The sequence below is a fragment of the Ipomoea nil genome, unplaced genomic scaffold, assembly GCF_001879475.1.
Source record: "Ipomoea nil cultivar Tokyo-kokei standard unplaced genomic scaffold, Asagao_1.1 scaffold1936, whole genome shotgun sequence".
NCBI classification, from domain to species: Eukaryota; Viridiplantae; Streptophyta; class Magnoliopsida; order Solanales; family Convolvulaceae; genus Ipomoea; species Ipomoea nil.
This window is the reverse complement of record NW_017618364.1, coordinates 2,441,090-2,465,282: the sequence shown is the minus strand read 5'-3', so window position 1 is coordinate 2,465,282 and position 24,193 is coordinate 2,441,090. Positions and strand designations below refer to the sequence as shown.

The 24,193-nt window shown below is 35.4% G+C and overlaps 3 protein-coding genes across 4 annotated transcripts; 2 read left to right on the top strand and 1 right to left on the bottom strand.

Annotated features, from left to right (window-relative positions):
* Positions 1-612: 612 nt before the first annotated feature.
* LOC109146804 (40S ribosomal protein S10-1-like) lies at positions 613-2,753 on the top strand. The gene is made up of 5 exons (XM_019294450.1): positions 613-720; positions 820-868; positions 1,008-1,281; positions 1,390-1,528; positions 2,483-2,753. Exons 1-5 carry the CDS (start codon positions 718-720, stop codon positions 2,561-2,563), a joined length of 546 nt encoding a protein of 181 aa, XP_019149995.1. The 5' UTR covers positions 613-717; the 3' UTR covers positions 2,564-2,753.
* A 3,162-nt stretch (positions 2,754-5,915) lies between these two features.
* Positions 5,916-11,734, bottom strand: LOC109146802. The gene is made up of 7 exons (XM_019294448.1): positions 11,642-11,734; positions 9,153-10,145; positions 8,576-9,024; positions 7,526-8,489; positions 7,120-7,196; positions 6,679-6,751; positions 5,916-6,221 (listed from the first exon to the last, which is right to left on the bottom strand). Exons 2-4 carry the CDS (start codon positions 10,038-10,040, stop codon positions 8,384-8,386), a joined length of 1,443 nt encoding a protein of 480 aa, XP_019149993.1. The 5' UTR covers positions 10,041-10,145; positions 11,642-11,734; the 3' UTR covers positions 5,916-6,221; positions 6,679-6,751; positions 7,120-7,196; positions 7,526-8,383.
* Positions 11,735-17,279: 5,545 nt separating this feature from the next.
* Positions 17,280-21,453, top strand: LOC109146803 (translin-associated protein X). 2 transcript variants are annotated; one of them, XR_002048513.1, is made up of 8 exons: positions 17,280-17,466; positions 17,547-17,668; positions 19,298-19,377; positions 20,180-20,321; positions 20,412-20,561; positions 20,675-20,876; positions 21,008-21,280; positions 21,316-21,453. XR_002048513.1 is itself a non-coding variant. In XM_019294449.1 (7 exons), the coding sequence occupies exons 1-7, from the start codon at positions 17,388-17,390 to the stop codon at positions 21,106-21,108; spliced, it is 876 nt and encodes a 291-aa protein (XP_019149994.1). In that variant the 5' UTR covers positions 17,280-17,387; the 3' UTR covers positions 21,109-21,453. The 2 variants fall into 2 exon arrangements, 1 of the variants encoding a protein (XP_019149994.1); XM_019294449.1 differs by having other exon boundaries at positions 21,008-21,453.
* Positions 21,454-24,193: the final 2,740 nt, after the last annotated feature.

Here is a 24,193-nt window from a genome sequence, read left to right as displayed (position 1 = left end):
TTAATAAAACGCGCGTCTCCCCTTTAAAAAACAAATTAGGTTCGATTCCCAGCAACAACATATGAACTAAAATTCCATAATCGATGAACTATAATTCCATAATCTAATCTATGAACTAAAAATTCCAGAATGAATGAACTAAAATTCCGTAATCTATAAACTAAAATTTCAGAATCGATGAACTACAATTCCATAATCGATGAACTATAATTCCATAATCAATGAACTACAATTCCATAATCTATGAACTAAAATTCCAGAATGAATGAACAATATAATGTTGTTGCTGGGAATCGAACCTGAATTTTTTTAAAAGGGGAGACGCGTGTTTTTTAATAAAACGACGTCGTTTTAACATCCGTATACACCATGCATCCGTATGCACCATACATAGTGCATACGGATGCACAGCATAACGATTGACATAACATTATGTGGACCATGATCCACACAATAATTTGCCGATATAAATTGCCATACCTATATGTGCATGGGTTTTGACAATTATAAACTGTCTCAAAGAACATTGCATTTGAGCCCAAATCGCTACAAAAAATGAGCCCAGCCCAACTACTCCAGTCCAAATCTAACCTAGAGATATAAACCTCAGTTTCTACTTTCTAGTATCTGTCTCTAGGGTTTTGTTGAGAGCTTTCAACTCTGCGCCACATTCGCCGGAAACTTGCTTCTTGCCCGAGCTATTCCGCCGATCCAGCCATGGTAAACGCACACGCACTCTCTCTCTCCACCTCTATTATCGTTTTCATTATCTATACATTTGTTTGCATATCACTTTTGCTCACTTTCCGTCTGTTTCAGATCATTTCCGAGAAGAACCGCAGAGAGATCTCAAAATACCTCTTCCAAGGTCAGTATTAGTTTTTCACCTTTTCTGCGCATATTAAGTACATGTATTTGTGGTCGTAAAGAGGGAATTGAGTGTGTTGATGTGTTTATGTGTATTGTGTACAATAATGAATGCAATGTGTTTGTGAATTGTGATGTAGAGGGTGTGTTGTATGCTAAGAAAGACTACAACTTGGCGAAACATCCGTTGATTGATGTGCCGAATCTCCAAGTGATTAAGCTGATGCAGAGCTTCAAGTCGAAGGAGTACGTTAGGGAGACCTTCGCTTGGATGCACTACTACTGGTACCTTACTAATGACGGCATTGAGTTCCTCAGGACTTACCTCAACCTTCCATCTGAGATCGTCCCCGCAACTCTCAAGAAGTCCGCCAAGCCTCTTGGCAGGCCCATGGGTGGCCCTCCTGGAGCACGGTAGTTAATTGTGCATTAGTTTATTGATGTGAATTAGTAGGTTTTTTATGCATATCTTCAGAAATTAACTGTATATTGGTGATTTGTGAAATGTGAATGCACTTGCAGTGGACCACCAAGATTTGGTGATGGCGAGAGGAGGTTTGGTGACAGGGATGGATATCGCAGTGGCCCAAGAGGAGGTCCACCTGGTGAGTTTGGAGGCGAGAAGGGTGGAGCTCCAGCTGATTTCCAGCCATCGTTCAGGGTATGCTTATCCCTGTTAACTTTTGTGAATTGTGATCAGAATCTTTAGTGTGTAATTTTTTTTCCAATGCATGGTTCTTATTATAATTAGTTTAGTTATTGCTTTACTGCCTGCTGATTGATGGTGTGTAGTATTTGTTTGAAGGATGAACATTTAAATTAGGTAATTGAAGTTAAATTTTCCAAGTAATTGATGGAAATTATTTTAAATTTGGTTGATTGTAGATTGCTTACTGTTACTGATTAGAGATTAACCCTATTTAGAGGACTTAGGTGGCATATAATAACTGATATAAATGTGCACAGACCAAGTTAATTGCTCAAAAAGTTAACGTTCTTGATTCATGGAGGTCTATCCAACTTCCTTACACTGTTAAATATGTGTAGATATTTGCTTCACTGCCGTTTCTTGATTTGATCAGTAACTATGTGGGCAATGCGTGTTTCCCTTGTTAAGTGTGTAATTATCCCTCTTAGAAATGTGAGGTTACAAGACACAATCTGATGGGAATTGCCCTATGTGAATCATTTCATCTCCTGTTTAATGATATCCACGAATACATGTCACTTTCACACTGATTGTGCTTAGCTTATGATTTGGATGTTTATGTATCAACACCGTGTTTTATGTTTCAAATATTATGTTTTTTTAATTGTCCACATATCTATGATGTGATTTCTGTAGCCAGAGGTTGACATGGGGAAATGGGAAGAACTTGCAGTGTTTCCTTTTGTGTTTCATGACTTGTCCATTTTTAATGTAATTTAACTAAAAAGTTTTTACATTAAGATCTGGAATGCATGTTTCCCTTGCTTGGAATTTATTTCTTCTATAGTTCCTAATATTATTTGCCAACTAATATTATGTTTTCTTGATTCACCTGTTTGATGGGATTGGTTTTTGGTTATGCTCCATGGTTGATTTTTTGAAACTTAACATACCTTTGATTTGCAGGGTTCTGGTGGAAGGCCTGGGTTCGGTCGCGGAGCAGGAGGCTTTGGTGGTGGTGCTCCCCCAAGTTCTAGCTTCTCTTAAATGAATGCCTCATTTTGTAGGGTTTTAAACTTTTTATTAGTTATCCCAAGTTAGAGAATCAGATATTTGGAAAGTTGAAATTACTTGGTTATATATTCAATAGTTGTTCTACAACTTATGGTTTGTTCTGTTTGCTACAATATATAACATTGAACTGTGCAATTTACAGCGTTTTTTGTGTGTTTTTAAAACATTAACTTTGGGCACTATATATGATTTTGATGATCATAACTCAATATGGAATGAACACTTATTTAAGTGACATTCAATTCTATATAATGTTATCAAGATATGAGTTGTATTAGTATAAATATAATTCAACTCTTTTAGAAGTTCGAATTGTATAGCATAGAGATTCTTAAGTTAATCCTTTTTGTTTGAATGTTTGATGTTTGATTGTTTTCGGTTCCTTGTTTGTGTCAGTTTTTCCCTTATTAATGATTACCTTTTACTTTTATTTTATAATATAAAATAAGAATAAGGGTCTAAACTACAATTAGGCCATCAAACTCAAAAATAATGCAATTGGGTTCCTAAACAACACAAAATCATATAATTAATTAAAAAAAAAAAAAACTAATCTACTGATTCGTCTCCATGGCCGGAGAACACCAACCATGGAGTTTCGTCTCCGTGGCCGATGGTCTCCGTCGTGGAGACGAAATTCCATGGCCGGTGGTCTCCGGCCATTGAAACAAAACTTCATGGCCGGTGGTCTCCGGCCATGGAGACGAAACTCCATAGCCGGTGGTCTCCGGCCATAGAGACGAAACTCCATGGCTGGTGTTCTTCGGCCATGGAGTTTCTCCCTTCGTCTCCATGGCTGGAGACGTAGGTTCCAGCCATGGAGACGAATCAGTAGATTAGTTTTTTTTTTTTTTTTTTTTTTTTTTTTTAAATTTAATTTAAATTTTAATTAATTATTTTAAAAATCCGTAACCTGCTCTTCCAGGTAAACAGGTTATTTTGGACCTAATTGCATTATTTTGTGTTGTTCAGAAGCTCAATTATATTATTTTTGAGTTCGATGGTTTAATTGTAGTTTGATGTACAATTGAGTGACCTATTTGACCCTTATTCCTATAAAATATAAAGAAAATTAACCATTTGAAAAAAATTAGTAATAGTTAAGTTTTGTTGTCACCCATAGTATATAGGATTTAATTATGAGATCTTTGAGTTTATAGTGCAATCCTTTTGTTTGTTTGTTTTTTTTTTTTTGGTTTTTTTTTTTTTTTTTTAAAGATACAAGTTAATGCTTCCACCTTGATTTTTATGTACTCCTTCCATCTTATTTTGTGTCTAGTTGGATTAATGACTATTATATTATAAATGGCCCAGAAATTGCACAATAAATATAATCTGTTAATATTGTGTACATCTAAATTATATTATATTATATATATACTGGTTTCAAACAAAATAAAGAAAATAAAGATGTACAGAAAGCGTGTTTGCATTTGGAAATGGAGCCACCTGGAGCTGATGAAAAGATTGCTTTATATCACTTCTATACATACATTTACTACCAACCCATATATTTCCCTCTGGAATCCAACTCCCTCCATGTGACTTCCAAATACTCATATTTTATTGAGCTGTTATACCGTGGATCACGGTCCACCTTGCAAAGTGGATCTTGGTCTTAAACAGCGTATAAATTGTATATTTTTAGTATTGAAATTGTGCACTTCTAAAATATAAATTGTGTTTTTAAGTCAAAACACATAATATATGTATATTTTTAGTATTGAAATTGTGCACTTCTAAAATATAAATTGTGTTTTTAAGTCAAAACACATAACATATGTAGATAAGAATTTGTGAATACAATATACGGTCATCAAATTCTAATATGTAAATATTGTGTGATTGCAGTATTTGAAATGAACTTGTGAATACAAAATAAGGTAATCAATTACATATATGTTAATTTTGGGAAGGATTTTAGATTTGTACTGAGTATTGTGTGAATAACTTACTATTACATTAATGAGAATGTGACTGAGAAAGTATACTCATGGGATATGTGCATGCATACATATATTCATGTGCCAATGAAGAATTAAATTATTTATTAAGGAGTGGGTTTTCACTTTGTAGTGTGTGAATTGCACATCTCAAAAACTTGGAGTTGGAAATCAATATTTGACTGATTATTGTTCAAACTAATACGTCAAACACACATATACAAACAATCAAACATTTATAAAATATGATCCGAATTAAAATGAATGGTCAAGTGGATGGAACATGATTATATTCTCGTAAAATCATGATTCTTGTCAACACTTACTTGGTCACACCCGTTAAATGCACAGAGTCAATTTCGTGCTCTTGTATGATTTATTGGTTATTTATAATACAGGAATTGAACTAACGGAGTTTAATGTATATCTTTAAATAGTGATTGCGAATTTTGTCGTGGTTTAAGAAATCAAAATTCAAAAGAATAGTAGGGTATTAGAGTTGGTAGCAAAATTAGGGTTTTGTGTTACAACAATGTCGGCCACAACAAAGCTACAACACGACACCTTCCTCATATCCCTAAATACAATATTATAGGCTACCAACATGTAGTTTAGTCTTGTCAACATTGTTGTTTTCTATATCTATAATATGAAATTAAATACCAAATCTTTCCGGGAAATGGGAAGAAGCAAATTCAAGAAATCAGTGCAGTGGTTTACTAATCAAATAAAAATATAAATTTATTTATTTGTATATTTCTTCCATTGGTCTTGCGTAAAGTTATTATTTTTAGTGAAATGTAATAATTTTTTTAAAAAGCTCCTATTGTATTTCACTCTTATTTAAGACAATTCTACACAAGTTTTTGTGTATTTTTTTCAATTAGAGAACGAATTTTTTTCAATTGGAGAACGAAGAATGGAAAATTGGTTGACAGGTGGTCGACTGGTCGTGGGTGAAATATGATTCTCATATTAAAAGGTTGCATACAGTTTTTAGTGTGATTTACGTACTTTTCTTGTGCGATTTGCGGGTTATTACATATAAGCAATTCGAAGATATTCAATAAAAGTTTTAAAATGCAATATCCTGCATCACGAGGACTATGAAAGTGTTTGGTAAATAGTTGTTAGCTGATTATGTTAATAAGTTTGATTAGTTGATAGCTAAGCAGATTATAAAAATGGTAAATTAATTGTTAGCTGAATAGCTGATTACATGCAAAATGATTTTCAAAAAGTTTATCGAAAAAGCTATTTGAACAGCTTTTTAACAATAAATTGTTACAAAAAACTAATTATTCAAACACTTATATTGAATGTTTAATCAAGTCAAACAACTAATAGTGGTCAAATAAACCAAAATTGATTGATAAGCTAACTATGTTACCAAACATGACCTATATTTAATTTACAAACGTGAACAAATAAACACCAAAATAACTAGTCGTGTACAAAATACAAATATCCGAAAAAGATAAACAATGGATCCATAATGTTTCATGGTCTTCATGGATGACGAAATGGGAAGGATTTGTTGTGAATGGGACGACGTCGTCTGACCCAATGATAATCCATGGTGTAGAACTCAGAAGTGTCTGTGTCCCTGTCACTCCCCTCCATCCACTCTTGCCTTGTCCCTTTTCTTGCATGTCTTCCCACCTTTCCTTCTCTCCCATGCCTCTTCTCTACACAAGTTCAAATAAATTAATCATACAATATAATGGTCTTTTGTCATGCCCAACTTGATTTTCTTTGATTTACGAGAAATTAAGTCTGCAGCCACTACCCGAAGGTGTGTGCACGGGTGAAGGTCGGCTTGTGACCTTAATTAGCCAGCAAAAAACCACACCAGTCTAAGTTGCCTGTAGCTGGCTCAAACCAATAGACAGGTTTGTAGAGAGTCGAACTTACAACCTTGTAGTTACTAAGTTAATTGTTTGATCAATTTGATCTTCTTCTTGCATTATATTATTGCAGTGTTTCTTTTCCCATTTTAATGGAGTGCTGATGAAGCTCCTCCATGGCTCCACGCATGTGGAAGAAGGTGAGCCCAAACACACCCTCCATGCATACAGGATATATATATATATATATTGCATCATTCTCGGGTAAATCTATGTTGTTGTAGGGATTAAGTTTTACCTGATAATGCAACTTCTTGCTTATTGACAGTAGTAGTGGGATGATAATGGGAGTCATCTCCATAGCTTTTCACCTGTTTCATACCAAAGATATATTAATACTTCATAATGTCATGTGGACTTCATATATATATATATATATATAGTAATGATCAAAAGAGACAACCTCTTCCGTGAATCCATGAGACCATTCATAAATGCACACAATTTACTACACGAATGCACACAAACCAGATTGTGTGCAATTTGTCCAGCATGAATGCACAAACTACACAAATTCATGCTGGGCAAATTGCACACAATCTACTTTATGTGCATTCGTGTAGTAGATTTTGTGCATTCATGAAGGGTCTCGAGAACTCACAGGAACATTAGCCTATATATACATGTGTGTGTGTGTGAGTGAGAGAGAGAGAGATAGCAGGGAAGAAAGCTTGCATACAGTTGCAGCATCATTGGTTAGCTTGAGCTTTCTTGGATTCACAGCAGGGAACTGAATCTGTTGTTTGTTATCTGTTCCTGAAACCATCAATGCAGATGATAAGTAAACCATTTGAAAAACCAAAAGCACAGGCAACCCCAGTCAAATTAGTCAGGTCGTTAACTTGGTAACCATAAAATTGCAAGTTTGAATCCCAGTAGGAGCGGCCTATTAGCCTTCTTAGTTTGAGCCAGCCAACTATGGACAAACTTTCTTCGGCTCCTTGTGGTCCTTTGCCAGCTAAGGTCACAAGGCAGGGTGTTTACCCCATACACCCCCGTCTAGTGACTGCGAGGTTCCCTCATCACCCAAAAACGAAAAACGAAAAAACGATATTAAGAAGAAGCAGGTTAAAGATTCAACTGACCTTGATCATAATGGGACACTGTCTTTCCAAGAGCTTCTTGAGCTGTGAGAATGAGACACAGAGCTGTAATCACTCTGATCATTATTTCCATATCTGCAGGCAGTGTGACAGTATTTCTCTCTGTGTGTGTGACACTTGAGAAGATGCTCAAATGGCTGTTAACAAACTGGGCATTTATAGCAGTCAAAAGAAAAGCCTGTACACAACTGCAGAGAGAAAAGAGAAAGACAAAAGAAGAGTACACAGAGCACAAGAGACTCTAAGACTGTGCCAAAAACAGCAATGCATATGCAAAAAAATCAACATTTTTTTTCCCCGCTTTGCCTTTTAAGGAACCTTCACGCTGTTTCAGTTGACCTGTCCTTTCATCGTGGGGACCATCAATGAATATTCTCAGTTAAATATACTAACCACACAGTATTATCAACCCAAAGTAACCAAAATGTCACACTACTATTTCTTGAAACGGGTTTCTCAAATCTCAACAGCTCTCAGATACAGTTTGGGCCGAGGATGCAAGCGTATGGACAGTTATTATAGATACAGAGGCTATATCCACAGATCGAGAAAGAAAACCGAGCATAACAAGATCATAAGGAATAACAAAATTCAGTAACATGACTCAAAAGATGGCTTGCATGGGCAATATGTAAGATTTGAAAATGATTTTTGATTGAATACAATAGTGTATAGTTTTTACATCTGTTGCCTGCATATGCTTCAGTGCACCCGAAACTTGAGATATATATATATGTATCAACATGTATCAAATAGCATTCGGTTTAAAAAAACTTCTGGTCTTCATGATGTGTGTGTATATGCGTTTTACCTAAGAGCCTAAATGAAATAGTAAAGAATTTAGAATCTACAGCAAAGAAGGCCCTGCATCCAACCCCGGTTCTTTCGGTATCTCCCATCTCCTTTTGCCATTCTTACCGGACTGCTATTCCACTCGGATTGTAGTCTGGAACCAGAAACATTATTAAAATTGTCAAGAATGCGGGTTAGTCATTAAACTGAGAAAGGGCATAAGAAAACGGGAAAACATACATTGGGAAAGCAAAGGATCTTGCGCTGGTGGTGCTGCTATCCGATCGAAGAGAAATGTTCCCGGAATGTGGGATTAGTCCGGAATAAGAAATTAAACCCGACATAGGACCAACCGAAGAGAAACTAGCCTCCCCGTGATCGTGGCTACCAATTGAAAAATTAGCGGAGGCTTTGTCCTCACTATTACCCACGTCTTGCAACTCGGGTCCTAAAGGGTTTCCACGAGAATTTTCAGCGGTCTTCTCAGTGTTTCTGCATTGAACTTCGCTAGCAGGTGCAGCTGACGTTTTATCCGAAATCCCTTCCTCGTTATTTGGCATGGCATCCGAATCAAGGGCTTTTTTGGAAATCTTTTCAGCACTCTCGTCGAAAGTACTATGGTCATTCTTGTTTGGTTCGACATTTGTTGGCACAGTAGCATGACTTTCCAAGATTGCCTCTTCGGGAGACTGCAAAGGGAACAGAAATAAGAACATCATATTTCAAGATGAAAACGTCAATTGTTTGACATAGTATTTTTCTGTAGTGAATTTATTCTTTTATTTCATTATTGAATTAGGAAAACAAAGATGCAAACCTGACAATCCTGCTGTGCACACGATGATTCGAGAAGCGGCTTATTACTAAACGATTGTGTTTCGGACGCATCATTGTCTACTTTTCCAGTTTTGGCAAGTTTTGATCCAAAAAGCTTCATCAAATCCTCTAGGTAAGTATCCGTGACAGATTCTTTATTGACATTATTCTCCACCGATGATATTAGACAATCGGGAGCAATAGACTCAATATCATCTTTAACTGTGGATGTATTAGCAGCACCGATCTTGGGATTCTTGGAATCCTGTATTTTTGACGGGTCGCCAGAAAGCATTTCCTTTTGAACGTCTTCTCCCAAGCTGTCATTTTTATCACCAAAACTACTATCGTTCGGGTTCTCGATCAAGTTTTTGTCTACTATGGGCACCCCCTCGTCGATACAAATATCTTTGACATCGTTAGAATTGCTCTCTTTGTAGCTATCTATTGACTCGGGAAATTCAGGCTCCATTATGTGTTTATCAGCACCCAAGTGCGAAAACTCTGAACCCGATTCTGCACCAGATATGCCACATCGAACTTCATAAACACCAGAGTTTTCGATCATGAAGCTTTCATATTCTGGACTTTTCAATAGCCCATCTCGATCCTGTTTATCAGATTCGAACAGAACTTCTTCACTGGTCTTGTGAGCATTAAAGTTAAAGATCACACCTTTAGCATCCTTTAACGGTGAACATTCATCTTCATTCTCGATATGTTTGAGAGAGTTGTCCATAAACGCAGGGAAGTCAAGTTCATCGCTATCTTTAGCACCATTAGTTATATAATCGTTCTCTGCTACAAGGCCTGTTGAGTCAAGAACGACTTTTTCCTCAGAGACAAATAGATCAGCCTCCCTCTTACCGTCATTTAAATGACAAAACATTCCATGATTCTCCTTTATGCTCGTTTTTTCTTCTGCTGTGTGAAGGGCACAATCGTCACATTCAACCGGTTTGTCAGCACGCCCAGTTGACTTCTCAATGCATGTCTACCAAATTTCGAAAACAAAATATATCACCGATATAAGCATGATATATACGTTAATAGTGCAAAGATTATCACCGATATAAGCATGATATATACGTTAATAGTGCAAAGATACTAGCAAATAATGCTAGCTTAACAAGATTTTACGGGGCAGATTCTACAGGAGCTGCAAATCTGCAATGCAACGAAAATATACGAGTTTGCATAATTACCATGTTTCTCAGTTGACATCAAACAATAACGATATCGGGTACCTGGTCCATCATGAAACCAGTGTTAAACAACGATTAATCAATGCTTGCCAGCATAATCTTTAAAATATTTTGAACTAAATCCAGTCTTTCAAAACAAAAGAAGGCAGAAAGCAGTATGCAAAACTGAAAGCAAACAAAGACTAACCGATCCACGGTATTATATCACGGGCATTAAATTCATATATAATCAAAACATCGAAACATTCACCTTCTTTGGCACAATTGAAAACGAAAGAAGATACTCGTGAGCAGTTAAGATGAACAGTATTTTTGGGGTTCTTTCGGAGCTAAGTTATATAGGCAAAAACATGATTAATAGAAGTGAAACAGATATGAATCTCCCTCACCGAATGCTCATTAAACAGACGAAATTCCTGCAATTGATTCAACCGTCCATATAAAAGCTAAGGCGAAAGAAGTAAAAGACAAGCCTCTGTTGCATCCGAGCACAAGAAGAATGCCACTAAGTTCCAAATTTATGCCACGCTTTTTACCATCGAATCGTTAGTTATTCCTTCCCTCACATCCTGCCCCGGCATACCCACCCTCCAATCATCGTGGGCACTTTACTACTTTAGACCGTAAGACTAAAGCAAAGATCTTTTCTTCCTTTTTCCCCTCCTAAAGTTCTTGTAAGGCATAAATAAATAAATAATTGTCTTAAGCTTTTGGAACCACCATGTGCAATCTTGAAACTTTGTCCTAAGATAACAAGAAAGACAAGAAAAGGTGCCCACTTTTCTCAATCACAGTTCCACAAACCCTTCACTCCTAAGTCAATCCCACCCCCCCAATACCATTTCTTTTGTCCTTTTGGTCTCTCAGATCTAAGTTCTAATCAATTCAGCAATTCAACCACAATAATACCAAATTAATAATTTTTTTAAAGAACTGAACAAAAACAAAGAAAACACCCAATCCCACATGATACATTCTGACAGATTCTTGATGGATCCGACAAAATCCCCAATCCTATGAGCCATGATAAAAAGGATTAATAATAAATCGAAACAAATTCTTAAACATGATGGTTAAGGAACCCAAAAGGAGCTTCCTTGTTCATATGCAAGAACACACAAAAAAAACAGACAGAGATTAAAATACAAAAACAAAAAAAAGGGGAAAATTAAGGGCAATCACAAAAACAGATCCATCCACCCCAAGATCCAAAACCCACCCTTTAAACACAAAATCACACAAACCCATACACTCAAACATGTATTAGGAGGAAAAAAGATGATACCTTTGGGGTGCTAGGGGGAGAAACAGAGATGACAACTGCAGAAAATGTGAAGTAACATTGCTTGTATAAGGATGTTTTCTTCAATTCTCGCGTCTATACATACCTAAATTTCTGCTAGGACTATAAATGTGTGTATTTATGTATGTGGGTTTAGATGGAAAGGAAATAATAATGGCAATGGATGTTGTTCCATTCCACCCATAAATAGTCAACTCTCTCTCTCCCTCTTTCTCTCTCACCATACATAATCACCAAATAATATGCACTTACTGTATAATAATTACATAATACATATCTATATATGGATGGAGACATGGAGTGATCAAGTACAGTTCACAACTGAAGACTGGATCATTAATACTGACTAACATTGCATGTACACACTAAATACTTATTTAATCCAATTAGTATTAGAATATATATATATATATAGTTGTATTCACATGCAAACACCCTTAAAATACAAATATGTAGACATATATCGTGCACACACCTAAATGCGAGTATGCACACATCCGTGAACAACAGTGCACACATCTAATGTAGTATGCATGTGTGAGTCCACAGTATTTGGGCCGGCATACACACATCCCCGAACGGCAGTACAGACAGGCGGGCAGCACACAAAATCATAAAAACTAATCACAACATTAAATACCCAAAATCCAACAATCTAAAAATGTCCGCACGTTTGTATTTTAAGCCTTGTTTTTACATAAATGTAATTATATATATATATATATATATATATATATATATATATATATATATATATATATATATATATATATATTTAAATGAGATCTCTTTTTTTTTTTTTTTTCAAATTTTACATTAAAAATATATATAGTTTTCTTCTTTTAAAATTAAGCATGAAATCCATAGTTTGAAGGGCCTTATGCATCAACATTCAAAGTTTCTCATAGTGAAACCCAATCAGACCTGACTAAATTAGTTTAATCATACAAAGTGTAAATCTGATTACATTATTATGAAAACATTATCTATTACTCTGTAATATTTAATCACTTTATTGTGATAATATATATATTATTATATTACTCCATAGTTACAAGATTAAAGAAAAAATGAATCAATCAACCAACTTAGTAGTGATTAAAATTTAATGTGATTATCGAATATCATAGTGGCCGGAAAACTACACTCTACGGCGGCCGTGTAACGAGCAGTAAGCATGAAGAAAAGTTAAAAACGTATCTCAGTTGGTGGAATAAGTAATGATCAGATCATTCATTATTTTATGCAGAAATGGATTTATAGGCTGACAAATGGAATATATAGGGGAAATAGCCAGCTGGGGAAGGGGACAAAATGAAATAGTCAACGGTGGATCTATCGGAGTTTACTTTTTCAGCCGGAAAAATGGGCAGTTTAGCAGTCCCTGATGGAGATTGGAGGATAAAGAAAATAATAGATAGAATCTCATTTTATACTTTTAATTTTTATTTTTTTAATAAATTTTTGATGTATACATTTTTCTTAGAATTCACATGATTCAAATATTCAATCTTTATTTTCATCATTTGGGATGATGAAAATTATGGTAACTCAATTAAATACAGAGATTAGACCTTTGCGAATCCTTTGCGAATTCTCTCTCATTTTGAGAGATTGCTCCCACACTGTCGCGAATAAGACTCGATCCCTGATCATTCTTTTCAAATTTTACCGTTGTGACCAACTGAGCTACTCATGTTGACAGAATTTGAGAATACATGTAGTAGAACTCGGAGGATAAGGGTGTTTAGTAAATAGCGGTTTGGTTGTGTTAGTAGGTTTGATTAGTTGATAGCATTAGTTGATTGTAAAAAAGTATTTGGTAATTTAGATGTTAGGATAACTGATTATATGCAAAATGACTATCTCAAAAGTTGATTGAAAAAATTACTTTGAACAATTTTTTTTTTTTTTTTTAAATCTTAGCATTTGTAGTGTAAATCATCTAAGAGTGAGACATGTACTATTTTTAATTAAAATATAATGTTTTTATGAAGAAATTGAAAAGTATTATAGAGTACATTTTAACTAATAAAAAGTATTACAACTGTGTGAGACTGCCCGACATAGGAATACTTATGAACTCACTCTAGTATTTTTTTTTGACAATCAAATCAACAAACTTTTAATTAACCCACATCGGGGAAAAGATGAGACATAAACATAGGTGGAACCCAAGAACAACAATCTGCCTAGTCAACCCCACAAACAATTACAGCTAGTTTTGTTCATGGAATGAATTTTGAGGTAATAGGAATGCTATTCAATAAGGAATGGAATAGGCAAGGAATAAAATAGGAATTGTATTCTATTGTTTGGTTCGCGGAAGGAATAGACTTTAGGAATTATATTACAGTATTTGGTTGATTTAAGGAATAGAAATGAAATATGTTTTAAAAGACATAAATACCCTTATAAAAATATGTGATGGTGGCTGTGGTGGGGGTGGTGGTGGTGATAGTGGTGGTGGCGGTGGTGGTGATAGTGGTGGTGGCGGTGGCAGTGGTGGGGGGCGACGGTGGTGGTGGTGACGGTGACGGTTGTGGTAGTGGTGGTGGGGGCGGTGACGGTTGTGGCGGTGGTGGTGGCGGTGGTGCTGCTGGGTGGTGGTTTTGGTGGCGGTGGCGGCGATGGTGGTGGCGGTGGTGGTGATGGTGGTGGTGGCGGTGGTGGTGATGGTGGTGGTGGCGGTGGTGGTGGTGGTGGCGGTGATGGTGCTGGGGTGGTGGTGGTGGCAGTGGTAGTGGTGGTGGTGGCGGCGACGGCGATGGTGGTGGTGGTGGCGGCGGCGACGGCGATGGTGGTGGTGGTGGCGGCGGCGGCGGTGATGGTGGTGGTGGTGACGACGGTGGTGAAATAGGATAAATTTATATATATGATAAAAAAATTAAGTTAAAGAAATTGGTAAAAAAGGAAATAGATTCTAAAATCTATTCCTGAGCGTTCAGTAATAGGCTAATACCAGGGGGGGCCCTAATAATAGCTATTACCTTATTTGAGGTAATAGGCTATTACCAGGAATATTATTCCTGATAATAGAAATGGTTACCAAACAAATGAATATGCCTATTACTGGGAATGCTATGCCATTCTCGGCCTATTTCGTGAACCAAACGGGCCATTAGAGTATGAGCTGCTAGATTCAAAGAATGATTTACATGAAAGACAATTGTGAATGTTTGGTAAATGGTTGTTAGCTGATTGTGTTAGTGATTTAACTATTTGATAGCATTAGCTGATTGTGGAAAAGTGTTTAATAAATTACATTATTTACATACAAAATGATTTTCTCAAAAAGCTAATTGAAAAACTACTTTGAGTAACTTTTTGAATTTTAGCATTTTGGAGCAATAATTTGTTACAAAAAAAGTAATTAATCTAACACTCATATTGATGGGTTAACCAAGTCAAATAATTAATAGTTGTCAAATAAGCAAAAATTAACTGATAGGCTAACTATTTTACCAAACAGGTCAATGTGTTATAGGAGTGATTTTAAGAAAACATTAAATTTTGTTTAGGCATCTATGTAGGTAAATTGTATTATAGACTAATGTTCTACTCCATTACAAAAATCACTAAATAATATTTTACTAATATGTGTTATTATTTCATTAATTTTTTATATAAATTTTGGATGACGAGGGAACCTGCAACAACTCCTCAAGAGTGTACACATGGTAAATTTTGTTCGTTCATAAATACAAATGTTAGGGTGTGTTTGAATACAAGTTGTAAATATTTTTGTGTGAAAGATGAGAGATTGTGTGTATATTTTTTTATATTGAAATCTCTAATTATACATGTATAGGATATAATATATTTGTTGTGTAGCTCGAGATAATGGGAAGAAACTACCTAAGTACACAATGTATAATCAAATTTGATGTCTCATCTACTTTCTCGTACTAATATTGCAATCTACAATGTGTTGGGTAACTTTCAACACGATACATATCCCACTTGGCGCTATTTTATTACCCTGTTTGGTAAAATGGCTGTTAGCTGATAGCTGTTTGTTGTTAGTTGATTGTGTTAATTAGATGGTATAAATAGTTGATAACATTAGCTGATTGTAGAAAAGTGTTTGGTAAATTAGCTGCTTGATATAATTTCTTTTCTCAAAAAGCTAATTGAAAAAGTTGCTAGGAGTAGCTTTTTTAATTTTAGCATTTTGGAGTTGCAAAAAGTCAATTAACCAAATATTTATATTGATATTTTAACTAAATCAAACAATTATTAGTGGTCAAATAAACTAAAATTGACCTATAGGCCAATTTTTTACCAAACAGGGCCATATATCTCTCAACAAGCGAGATTAGGAAAATATGTCAATTAGGTTAGCAAGCAACACAGAGAAATACAAATACAATTAGGTTATCAAAGTTAAAAAGGAAAATAATTATAATTGACTAATTAAACAAGCTAAAATTGTGCAATTGTACAAAAATAATTGATTATCCATATTACTTGCCAGTCACTTTACATTATGTAACATTTGTCTACAAATCTTATATATTTTTAGCAAATGTAATGTTCATTTAAGCAATTCTCTTCTTCATTGTGAACAAAATTAGTGTTCTAAAACAATATTTTCAAGTTACCATAGAAATTGGTCAATCTTCTTCATGACCATGGAAATCAAATGAAAAATAATATTTCAATATTTTAAAAAACTATTATCCTTAAATTTAAGATGAACTTCATTGTCTTTGATGTATAACTAGCTAGAGACAAACAATTTCATATCATATGAAGATGAAACATCTTTGTTTCTGTATCTATCTGAAATGAAGCCTTACTTTGATTGGAGTTCTTAATTTTTTAAACATAAAAGCTTTAGAAATAGTCGAAAAAGAGGAAGTAAGTGAGGCTGAGATGGTTAGAGATGTAGAAGATTAGGCTATTCCAATGGTGAGATGGTTAGTGTAAATGTGTTATTGACTTTCGCTATCATAAAATTACGGTAGCTAGTTCGATTAAAATTCAAAATTTGCACTAAAGTTAAAGAAAAAAAATATTAAATGCCAGTCACATGGCAAATCATCTAATTACATCAATTGTTATATCGTAGATTTGAATTTACCATGAGCATTGTGGACCTTAGTCTAAATTATGCATATACAATTAACATATTATACATTCTCAATTACACAAATTCTAATAATCCATTGTTAAGGTACATAATTTGGATCAGGACCAACAATGCGTATAGTCAACCTTGACCCATGATATAATTTGGCATAATTATCAACCTTGACCCATGATATAATTTGGCATAAATTATAGCCTAAGTTGTGAAATTACTCATAAATTGGTGAATTTACACAATTTTATTTTTATTTTAGTATTTGGGAGAAGAAAATAAATATATACTCTGATTGTTATACCATGGACCAGGGTTCATCTTACAAGATGGACCCTGATATTAAATTATGTATTTTTAATATTGAAATTGTGAACATTTAAAATTTAAATTGTGCCTTTAAATTTTAAAAAATTGTGAATACATACATAATCATTACAAATTGTAAATTGTATATTTATAGATTCGGATACACATTGCAAGGTGGATCTCGATTCAGAGAATAATTTGCCTATATACTCATAGCAAATAATTTTCTAATGAAAAAATATCCAAACAGACCTTTGTGGGTCAAAGTGCAGAAGCTGCTACACACCGCTCAGAGCCTCTGACCGTCTCTCCGCTTTGCGGCCAAAGCGACACATGTTGTTGGGCTCTTCTTCCTCGGCCACCTACTTCAATTTCTTCATGGCTTCAAACAAATCCCACCGCGTTCGTTACCGTACGTACTCATACTCTCTCCTGAGACCCAAATCCCTGATTTTTTCTTCGTTTAGTTCTCTCACACATTTCGTCGAACAGCTGCAGAAACCTCCTGGCAAACCGCCCTGAAGAAGGCAAGGACGATGTCCACCTCCGCCGCTGCCGATGATACTCACATGAAAGACGCGTTCTCCAAATACACCGATTACCTCAATGCCCTGGTTAGCCCTTCTCTCCCTGGCTTCGTATTAGCATTGTTTCCGAACGAACCCTTTTGAAGAAAATATATAAATTTGAGTTTAGATTGGGTGTTGGTTCTGTATGTGCTTCTGAAAGAAGCGAATGGCAATGATCTTTTGATTTATGAAAATGGAATACATTGAAACAGTTTCATGTGAACATAATGCTATGCCAGAAATGGGTATAATTGTTCATTCTGTATCAAGTTCTATATGTGTAATGTCCATCCTATTAAAGTGTAGATTTTCTGAGCTCAGAAAAGATGATTTGTCTATAATTCAATCTTGCTACAATAGCAGAACTTCCTAGTCATTGTGGGATGATAATGCATCAACTATAAAAGGGACTCTATAGTGGGTTGCATATGTGACCTCTGCTTTCCTGTACATGCCTGAATTTGTTTTAGTTTATTGGTTAACATTAAGAGTCTGTTACACTCTAGCTGTATAGTTCATTTCATATCATTAATGTGTGAGGGTATGTTGTTGGGTATCTATTTGGCTCTGAGTATCTGTAAGCAGTGCTAGCTGCATTATTGTTACTTGTGCTCATTTAGAACTTTCTAGTCAATGTGGGATGATAGTGCATCAACTACTAAAAGGGACTCTAGTGGGTTGCATATGTGACCTATGCTTTCGTGTACCTGCCTGAATTTATTTCAGTTTATTGGTTAGCATTAATAGTCTGTTACACTCTAGCTGTATAGTTCATTTCATATCATTAATGGGTGAGGGTACGCTGTTGGGTATCTATTTGGCTCTGAGTATCGATATGCAGTGCTAGCTGCATTCCTATTACTTGTGCTCATGTAGAACTTTCTAGTCATTGTGGGATGATAGTGCATCAACTACTAAAAGGGACTCTCTAGTGGGTTCCATATGTGACCTCTGCTTTCCTGTATTTGCCTGAATTTGTTTCAGTTATTTGGTTAGTCTTAATAGTCTGTCACACTCTAGCTGTATAGTTCATTCATACCACTAGTGTGTGGGGTATTTTTGGGTATCTATTGGCTCTGAAGATCTGCAAGCAGTGCTATCTGCACTGCTGTTACTTGTTGTAGGACTTTCTAGTCATTGTGGGATGATAGTGCATCAACTACTAAAAGGGACTCTAGTGTTTTTCTTTATGTGACCATTGCTTTCGTGTATTTGCCTAATTTGTTTCCATTTATTGGTTAATCTTTATTATCTGTAACACTCTAGCTGTATAGTTCATTTCATAGCAGCCGAGTGTGAGGGTATGCTGTCGGGTATCTATTTGGCTTTGAGTATCTGAAGCTCTGATAGCTGCTGTTTAGTAAAGAGATGTCTTAATTGCGATGCAACAGCAAGATCTTATTTTATTGTGATATGCTCAAACCCTTTGTTGACTCTTATGAGATAAAACTGATTGCCAAGTAGAGGATCATATCTGTTGTGAATGAAATGTTCCTTTTGTGCCAGAGTTCTAGTGAACAGCTGAAGTTTGCAGCTGAAGTTAGTGGAACATATGTAGACATGAATACCGTTTTGGGTGTCAGTTGTGTTATGAACCAGACATGTTGCATAGAAGTTTCTGTTGTTTCATAGTTCTTCCCAATGTATAACCCATTAATTCTTTGCCTCATGTAGAATGAAAAACGGGAAAGGGTGGTAAAAGCAAGTCGTGATATTACCATGAATAGCAAAAAGGTGATATTTCAAGTTCACAGGTAATTGGAAGATTTTATATTGTCAATATTTAGAGCTTGTTTGTAAAAATTCCATTCAGTGTTATCAAGGCGACGCCTAGGCGTCTGGTCGGTCGAGACCGAACGCCTAATGTGCTCACCTCACCTAATTGCAGAATACAACCCAAAACTCCACAAAACATACATGGGCAGAACCTACACACTAAGGTGAGTTCACCTGTGTAATTTTCAGCCGGAGAAGTCGCCGGAATCTGCCTCACGCGCCGGCGCGGTTCGAGCTCCGGCGTCATCCTCCTATTCTGCGCAAAGCCCACTACCTCACTCTGGCATGTTATCAATAAATACTAGACTTCTCACCACTCTAGAAAAAACTATTCATCTTCTCAAGACAACTTGAAGTAAATAGGGTTGCAAAAAGGTTGCCCAAGACAAGATATTTTCAATACAATAAATACTAGACTTCTCACTGTTCTAGGAAAAACCATTCATCTACTAAAGACAACTTGAAGTAAATAGGCCAGCAAAAAGGCTACCCAAGACAAGATGTTTTCAATATATATATACTTTTTAATTTATTTAATACTCATCGCCTAGTCATCGCCTAGGCGCCTAGTCGACTAGTCGACTAGGCAGTCGGTGGCATCTCGCCCGGAAAGTCTGCCTTGATAACTATGTTCCATTGCCCTTTGGCTCCAGGTTGTTTAGAATTAGCCAATTAGGGCATGCTATTTATCTCTAGCAATTTGAAGCTATGAAAGATTTGATATTAACTAAAAATTGTTTCCCAAATTCAAAGTTCCCATTATTCCACTCTTTATTGTAGGATGAGTAAGAACAACAGAGAGGAAGTTTTGGAAAAAGCTGAAAAAGATCTTGATGCTGTGACTGCTCAATATGTGTCCCGCCTTGTAAAGGAGCTACAGGGGACTGATTTCTGGAAACTAAGACGAGCTTATTCTCCTGGGGTTGTGCATTTTTAGTATTCTTATACTTCCATAAGCTAAAATGAAAATTTTGGGTGGGCTTACTCAAAGGTTTGTGTTTCCAACTTGTAGATTCAAGAATATGTTGAAGCTGCCACACTTTGTCATTTCTGCAAGACTGGGACTCTCATCAACCTCGATGAGCTTAATGCTAAATTGACCCCATTAAGTGATCCTTCTATTGAGCCATTGAAGATTAACATACTAGATTATCTATTGGGGGTAATTGCTTTAGAGTTTCATGCCATGCACTCATGTATTCTTGTCTAAGTTCAAAATGAGTTCTCTGAAACTGAAAATTATAAGTTGGTTTATTATTATTTGTTCTTTATTAGCTAGCAGACTTGACTGGAGAGCTCATGAGGATGGCAATTGGACGGATTTCAGATGGTGACGTCGAATTTGCTCATAAGATTTGCGACTTTGTACGTGAAATCCATAGGGAGCTGACTCTTGTTTCCCCATTAATGGAAGCCAGTTCAGACATGAAAACGAAAATGGATACAATGCTCCAAAGTGTTATGAAAATCGAAAATGGTATGCTCTATGTTCTATTACTAATGTATCCGGTTCCTCACTGTTCTGCAACGAATTCCCCGTTTAAACACTTGTATTAAGCAAATGCATAGCAAGTAGGGATTTGTTCTTATCAAGTCTATTTTGTGCAGCCTGTTTTAGCGTCCATGTTAGAGGATCGGAATTCGTTCCCCTTCTTGAATCCGACGACTCCAGTTACCCGCTGCTGGGCATCTCTGACATCGACTCATGAAGCAACCTCTGCATCCTGGGAAAACTCGCCCTTTCCTCATTCCATCTTTCTTCTCTCATCTCATGTTTGATAATGTGCTGTAATCTTCAAGTGATGACATGTGAACTGCAAAGTAGCCCCCATCCTGTTGACCGACAACTCCTGTTAGCAGATTCAAGATCTGAAATTGCAGATATAACTTTTATTATTTTTTTTTGGAAATTGCAGATACAACTTGTTTATGACTTTATGTGCATCAGTCCCAGTAGAAGGTGCCTCAAACTGTAGAGCTGAAGACTTTTCTTGAATGGAAATATGGAATCCCATCTTTTGCCCCCCATTACTATCTACTTTGTTTTTGATGAATCTTGTTGACTCCACCCATATCTACGAACCTTTTAACCTAAAATCTTGTTTTTTTGAAACTTATAATAAGTGTTACGCTTTGATAAATAAGGAAGTTTGTGGCAAGTAGTATTATTGTTATTTTATTTTTTTCAAGTACTATCGACTCTAGGGAAGTAGTATTATTATTATTAAAAATTTAAAATTATGTATGTGTGTTTTTGGATAAGATTACACAATGATACACATATAGTAGTATGAGGAAGTTGAATATATATATATATATATATATATATATATATATATATATATATATATATATATATATATATATGCCCGCATGGGCTTAGTTTAATGGTTCAATAGACAGTATTTGGAAGGACCAAAGTTTGAATCTCAACAGCGTTAATGTGGAGATTATGTCCAAAATAGGCAGTCCCTTGTGTACACTGGTATTTGACCTTGTCTGCTGAGTCATGTGGAGATTATGTCCAAAATGGAAAGATCCAACCCAACAGGGTAGCTTAAGTGGCAAATGAGCTCTCTTTGTGGGGGAGAATTTCGGGATAACTCAGGTTTGATTCCCACAAGTGACGATTTCCTTTGGGCCAACTCCTGTGTCTCCCGGAACAAAAGGGGATTAGTTGGGTGGACCTGGACCGTTAAACGGACAGAGAAAGACCCGGACCACCTCATGGTTTACACCAAAAAAAAAAAAAAAAAAAGGGCAGATCCCTTGTGTACACCGGCATTTGGCCTTGTATGTTGAGTCATTGAGTCACCGTAATTTACATCCTCCTCGAGGAGATTATGTTCAAAGTGGGCAGATTCCTACTGCCGGTCATCGTGATTTACATCCTTTCAAATGTTTTGTCAAACTTGGGTGTGGGGGCATTAGGGATGAGAATTCAACCTTTTTGGAGAATAGGAGGTTGAATATATGTTTGCAAAAAAAAAAAAGGAAGTTGAATATATGTTTCAAAAAAAAAAAGGAAGTTGAATATATTGATTTCAAGAATGTTGTGAGTGAAAGTGACAGTAGATTGCAGTATATCTTCCTACGATTGTGAAAATCGGTGTATATATTTATTGTCCATAACCTTTTTATTACAGTGGTCCATCATTAATATTCCAGTTAAAATCATCCAGTGATGGTCCTCCCTTCCCCCACTTTTCTTCTGCCTTTTCATCCAACTAAATTCCTCAGATTCCACAGGTAAATGGAGGTTGAAATTTGAATGTATTATGTATGTAAAAGATTTTAGGATTTATAGTTTAAAAGGTTTCAGATAAATTTTTGATTTGTTAAAATGTATCTAAAATTTCAAATTTAAATGAGATAGTTCATCAAAAGTTGTGTATAATAATGCATGAAATTTATGCATGTCAACATATTCTTGAAAAATTCACCGTTGTTATGCGAATGTATGCTCTGAGTGAAACTTACTTTATAATTTAGACCACAAAAAATAAATCAGTCTAGATTTTAATATTCGAACTCAATCGGACCTACTTGGATGAGTTACCCATGCCAACATATTCTACTTAGATGCAATGACCATTGATTTCTCAAGAAAATGGTATGTATCTATCCTTAGATTTGTGGAGCCTAGTCAGCCTAGCAACAGCTAGCAAAGTTAATTACATTGTAACCAACACCAAATTATTATAAGAAAGGGAACTTCTATGATATAGTGTTGCGAATTTGATGTCATATATATACATATACACACAACAAAGGAACAGATCATATGAGAATGCATAGTCAAATGACAATGTGAGTACTCTAGAAGTAGTGCACCGTGTAAAATTATAAAGTACATCTTATGATGTATAAAAATGTAATTCAAAAAGTAAATTTTAAACTAGGAAATATAAAAATATAAAACAAAAAACTCTAAATACCGTAATTAGCATTTTTAGAGATATTTAATCTGATGGTCGAAAGGAGCAAATATCAATTTTGGTTTTACGAATATTAGTAAAATGACAGTTTTGGTCCACAACATTTTAATTTCTACTATTTTCATCCACGATTATTGTTTAGTACCAGTTTTCATCCATGACTATTGTTTTAGTGTCAAAATTTATCACGCCGGTCACCGCTCCGTTTAAGTCATGTCGGAATCTAAAAATTTTAAAGGTATTTTCGTCCTTTTCAGTTTAAGGTCCAAATTTGAGCATGAATAAAGAGATTTAATTAAGCTTTAAGATCGATCCCAATTTGCAATTCTACGGCCTCCTCATCCTACCTTAATTTGAGGAGAATAATTGCGAATTAGGATCGATCTTAGGACTTAAATCCCTTTATTTATACTCAAATTTTGATCTTAATTTGAAAAGGATGAAAATACTTTAATAATTTCATATTTCGGCATGTCTTAAACAAATGAGTAACCAATGTGATGAATTTTTACACTAAAACAATAGTCATCGATAAAAATTGGTACTAAAACAATAGTTGTGCATGAAAATTGGTAGAAATTAAACATGTTTGATCAAAACTATCATTTTGTTAATAGTCGTGAGACCAAAATTAGTATTTGCTCTGATCGAAAGTAACACATTATTTTTAATAATGGAGTTAAAATACACACCAAATGTGACATTAAGTCCACGTACATTATGTTATGCTTATGTAGCAAGCAAATTGGGGAAGGAACATTATAATTACACACTTTTTTATCTAGAGAATGAAGTGAAGTGCGTGCATGTGTGTATAATAATTATATTTCAACATAATAAGGTAGGTAATATGTTA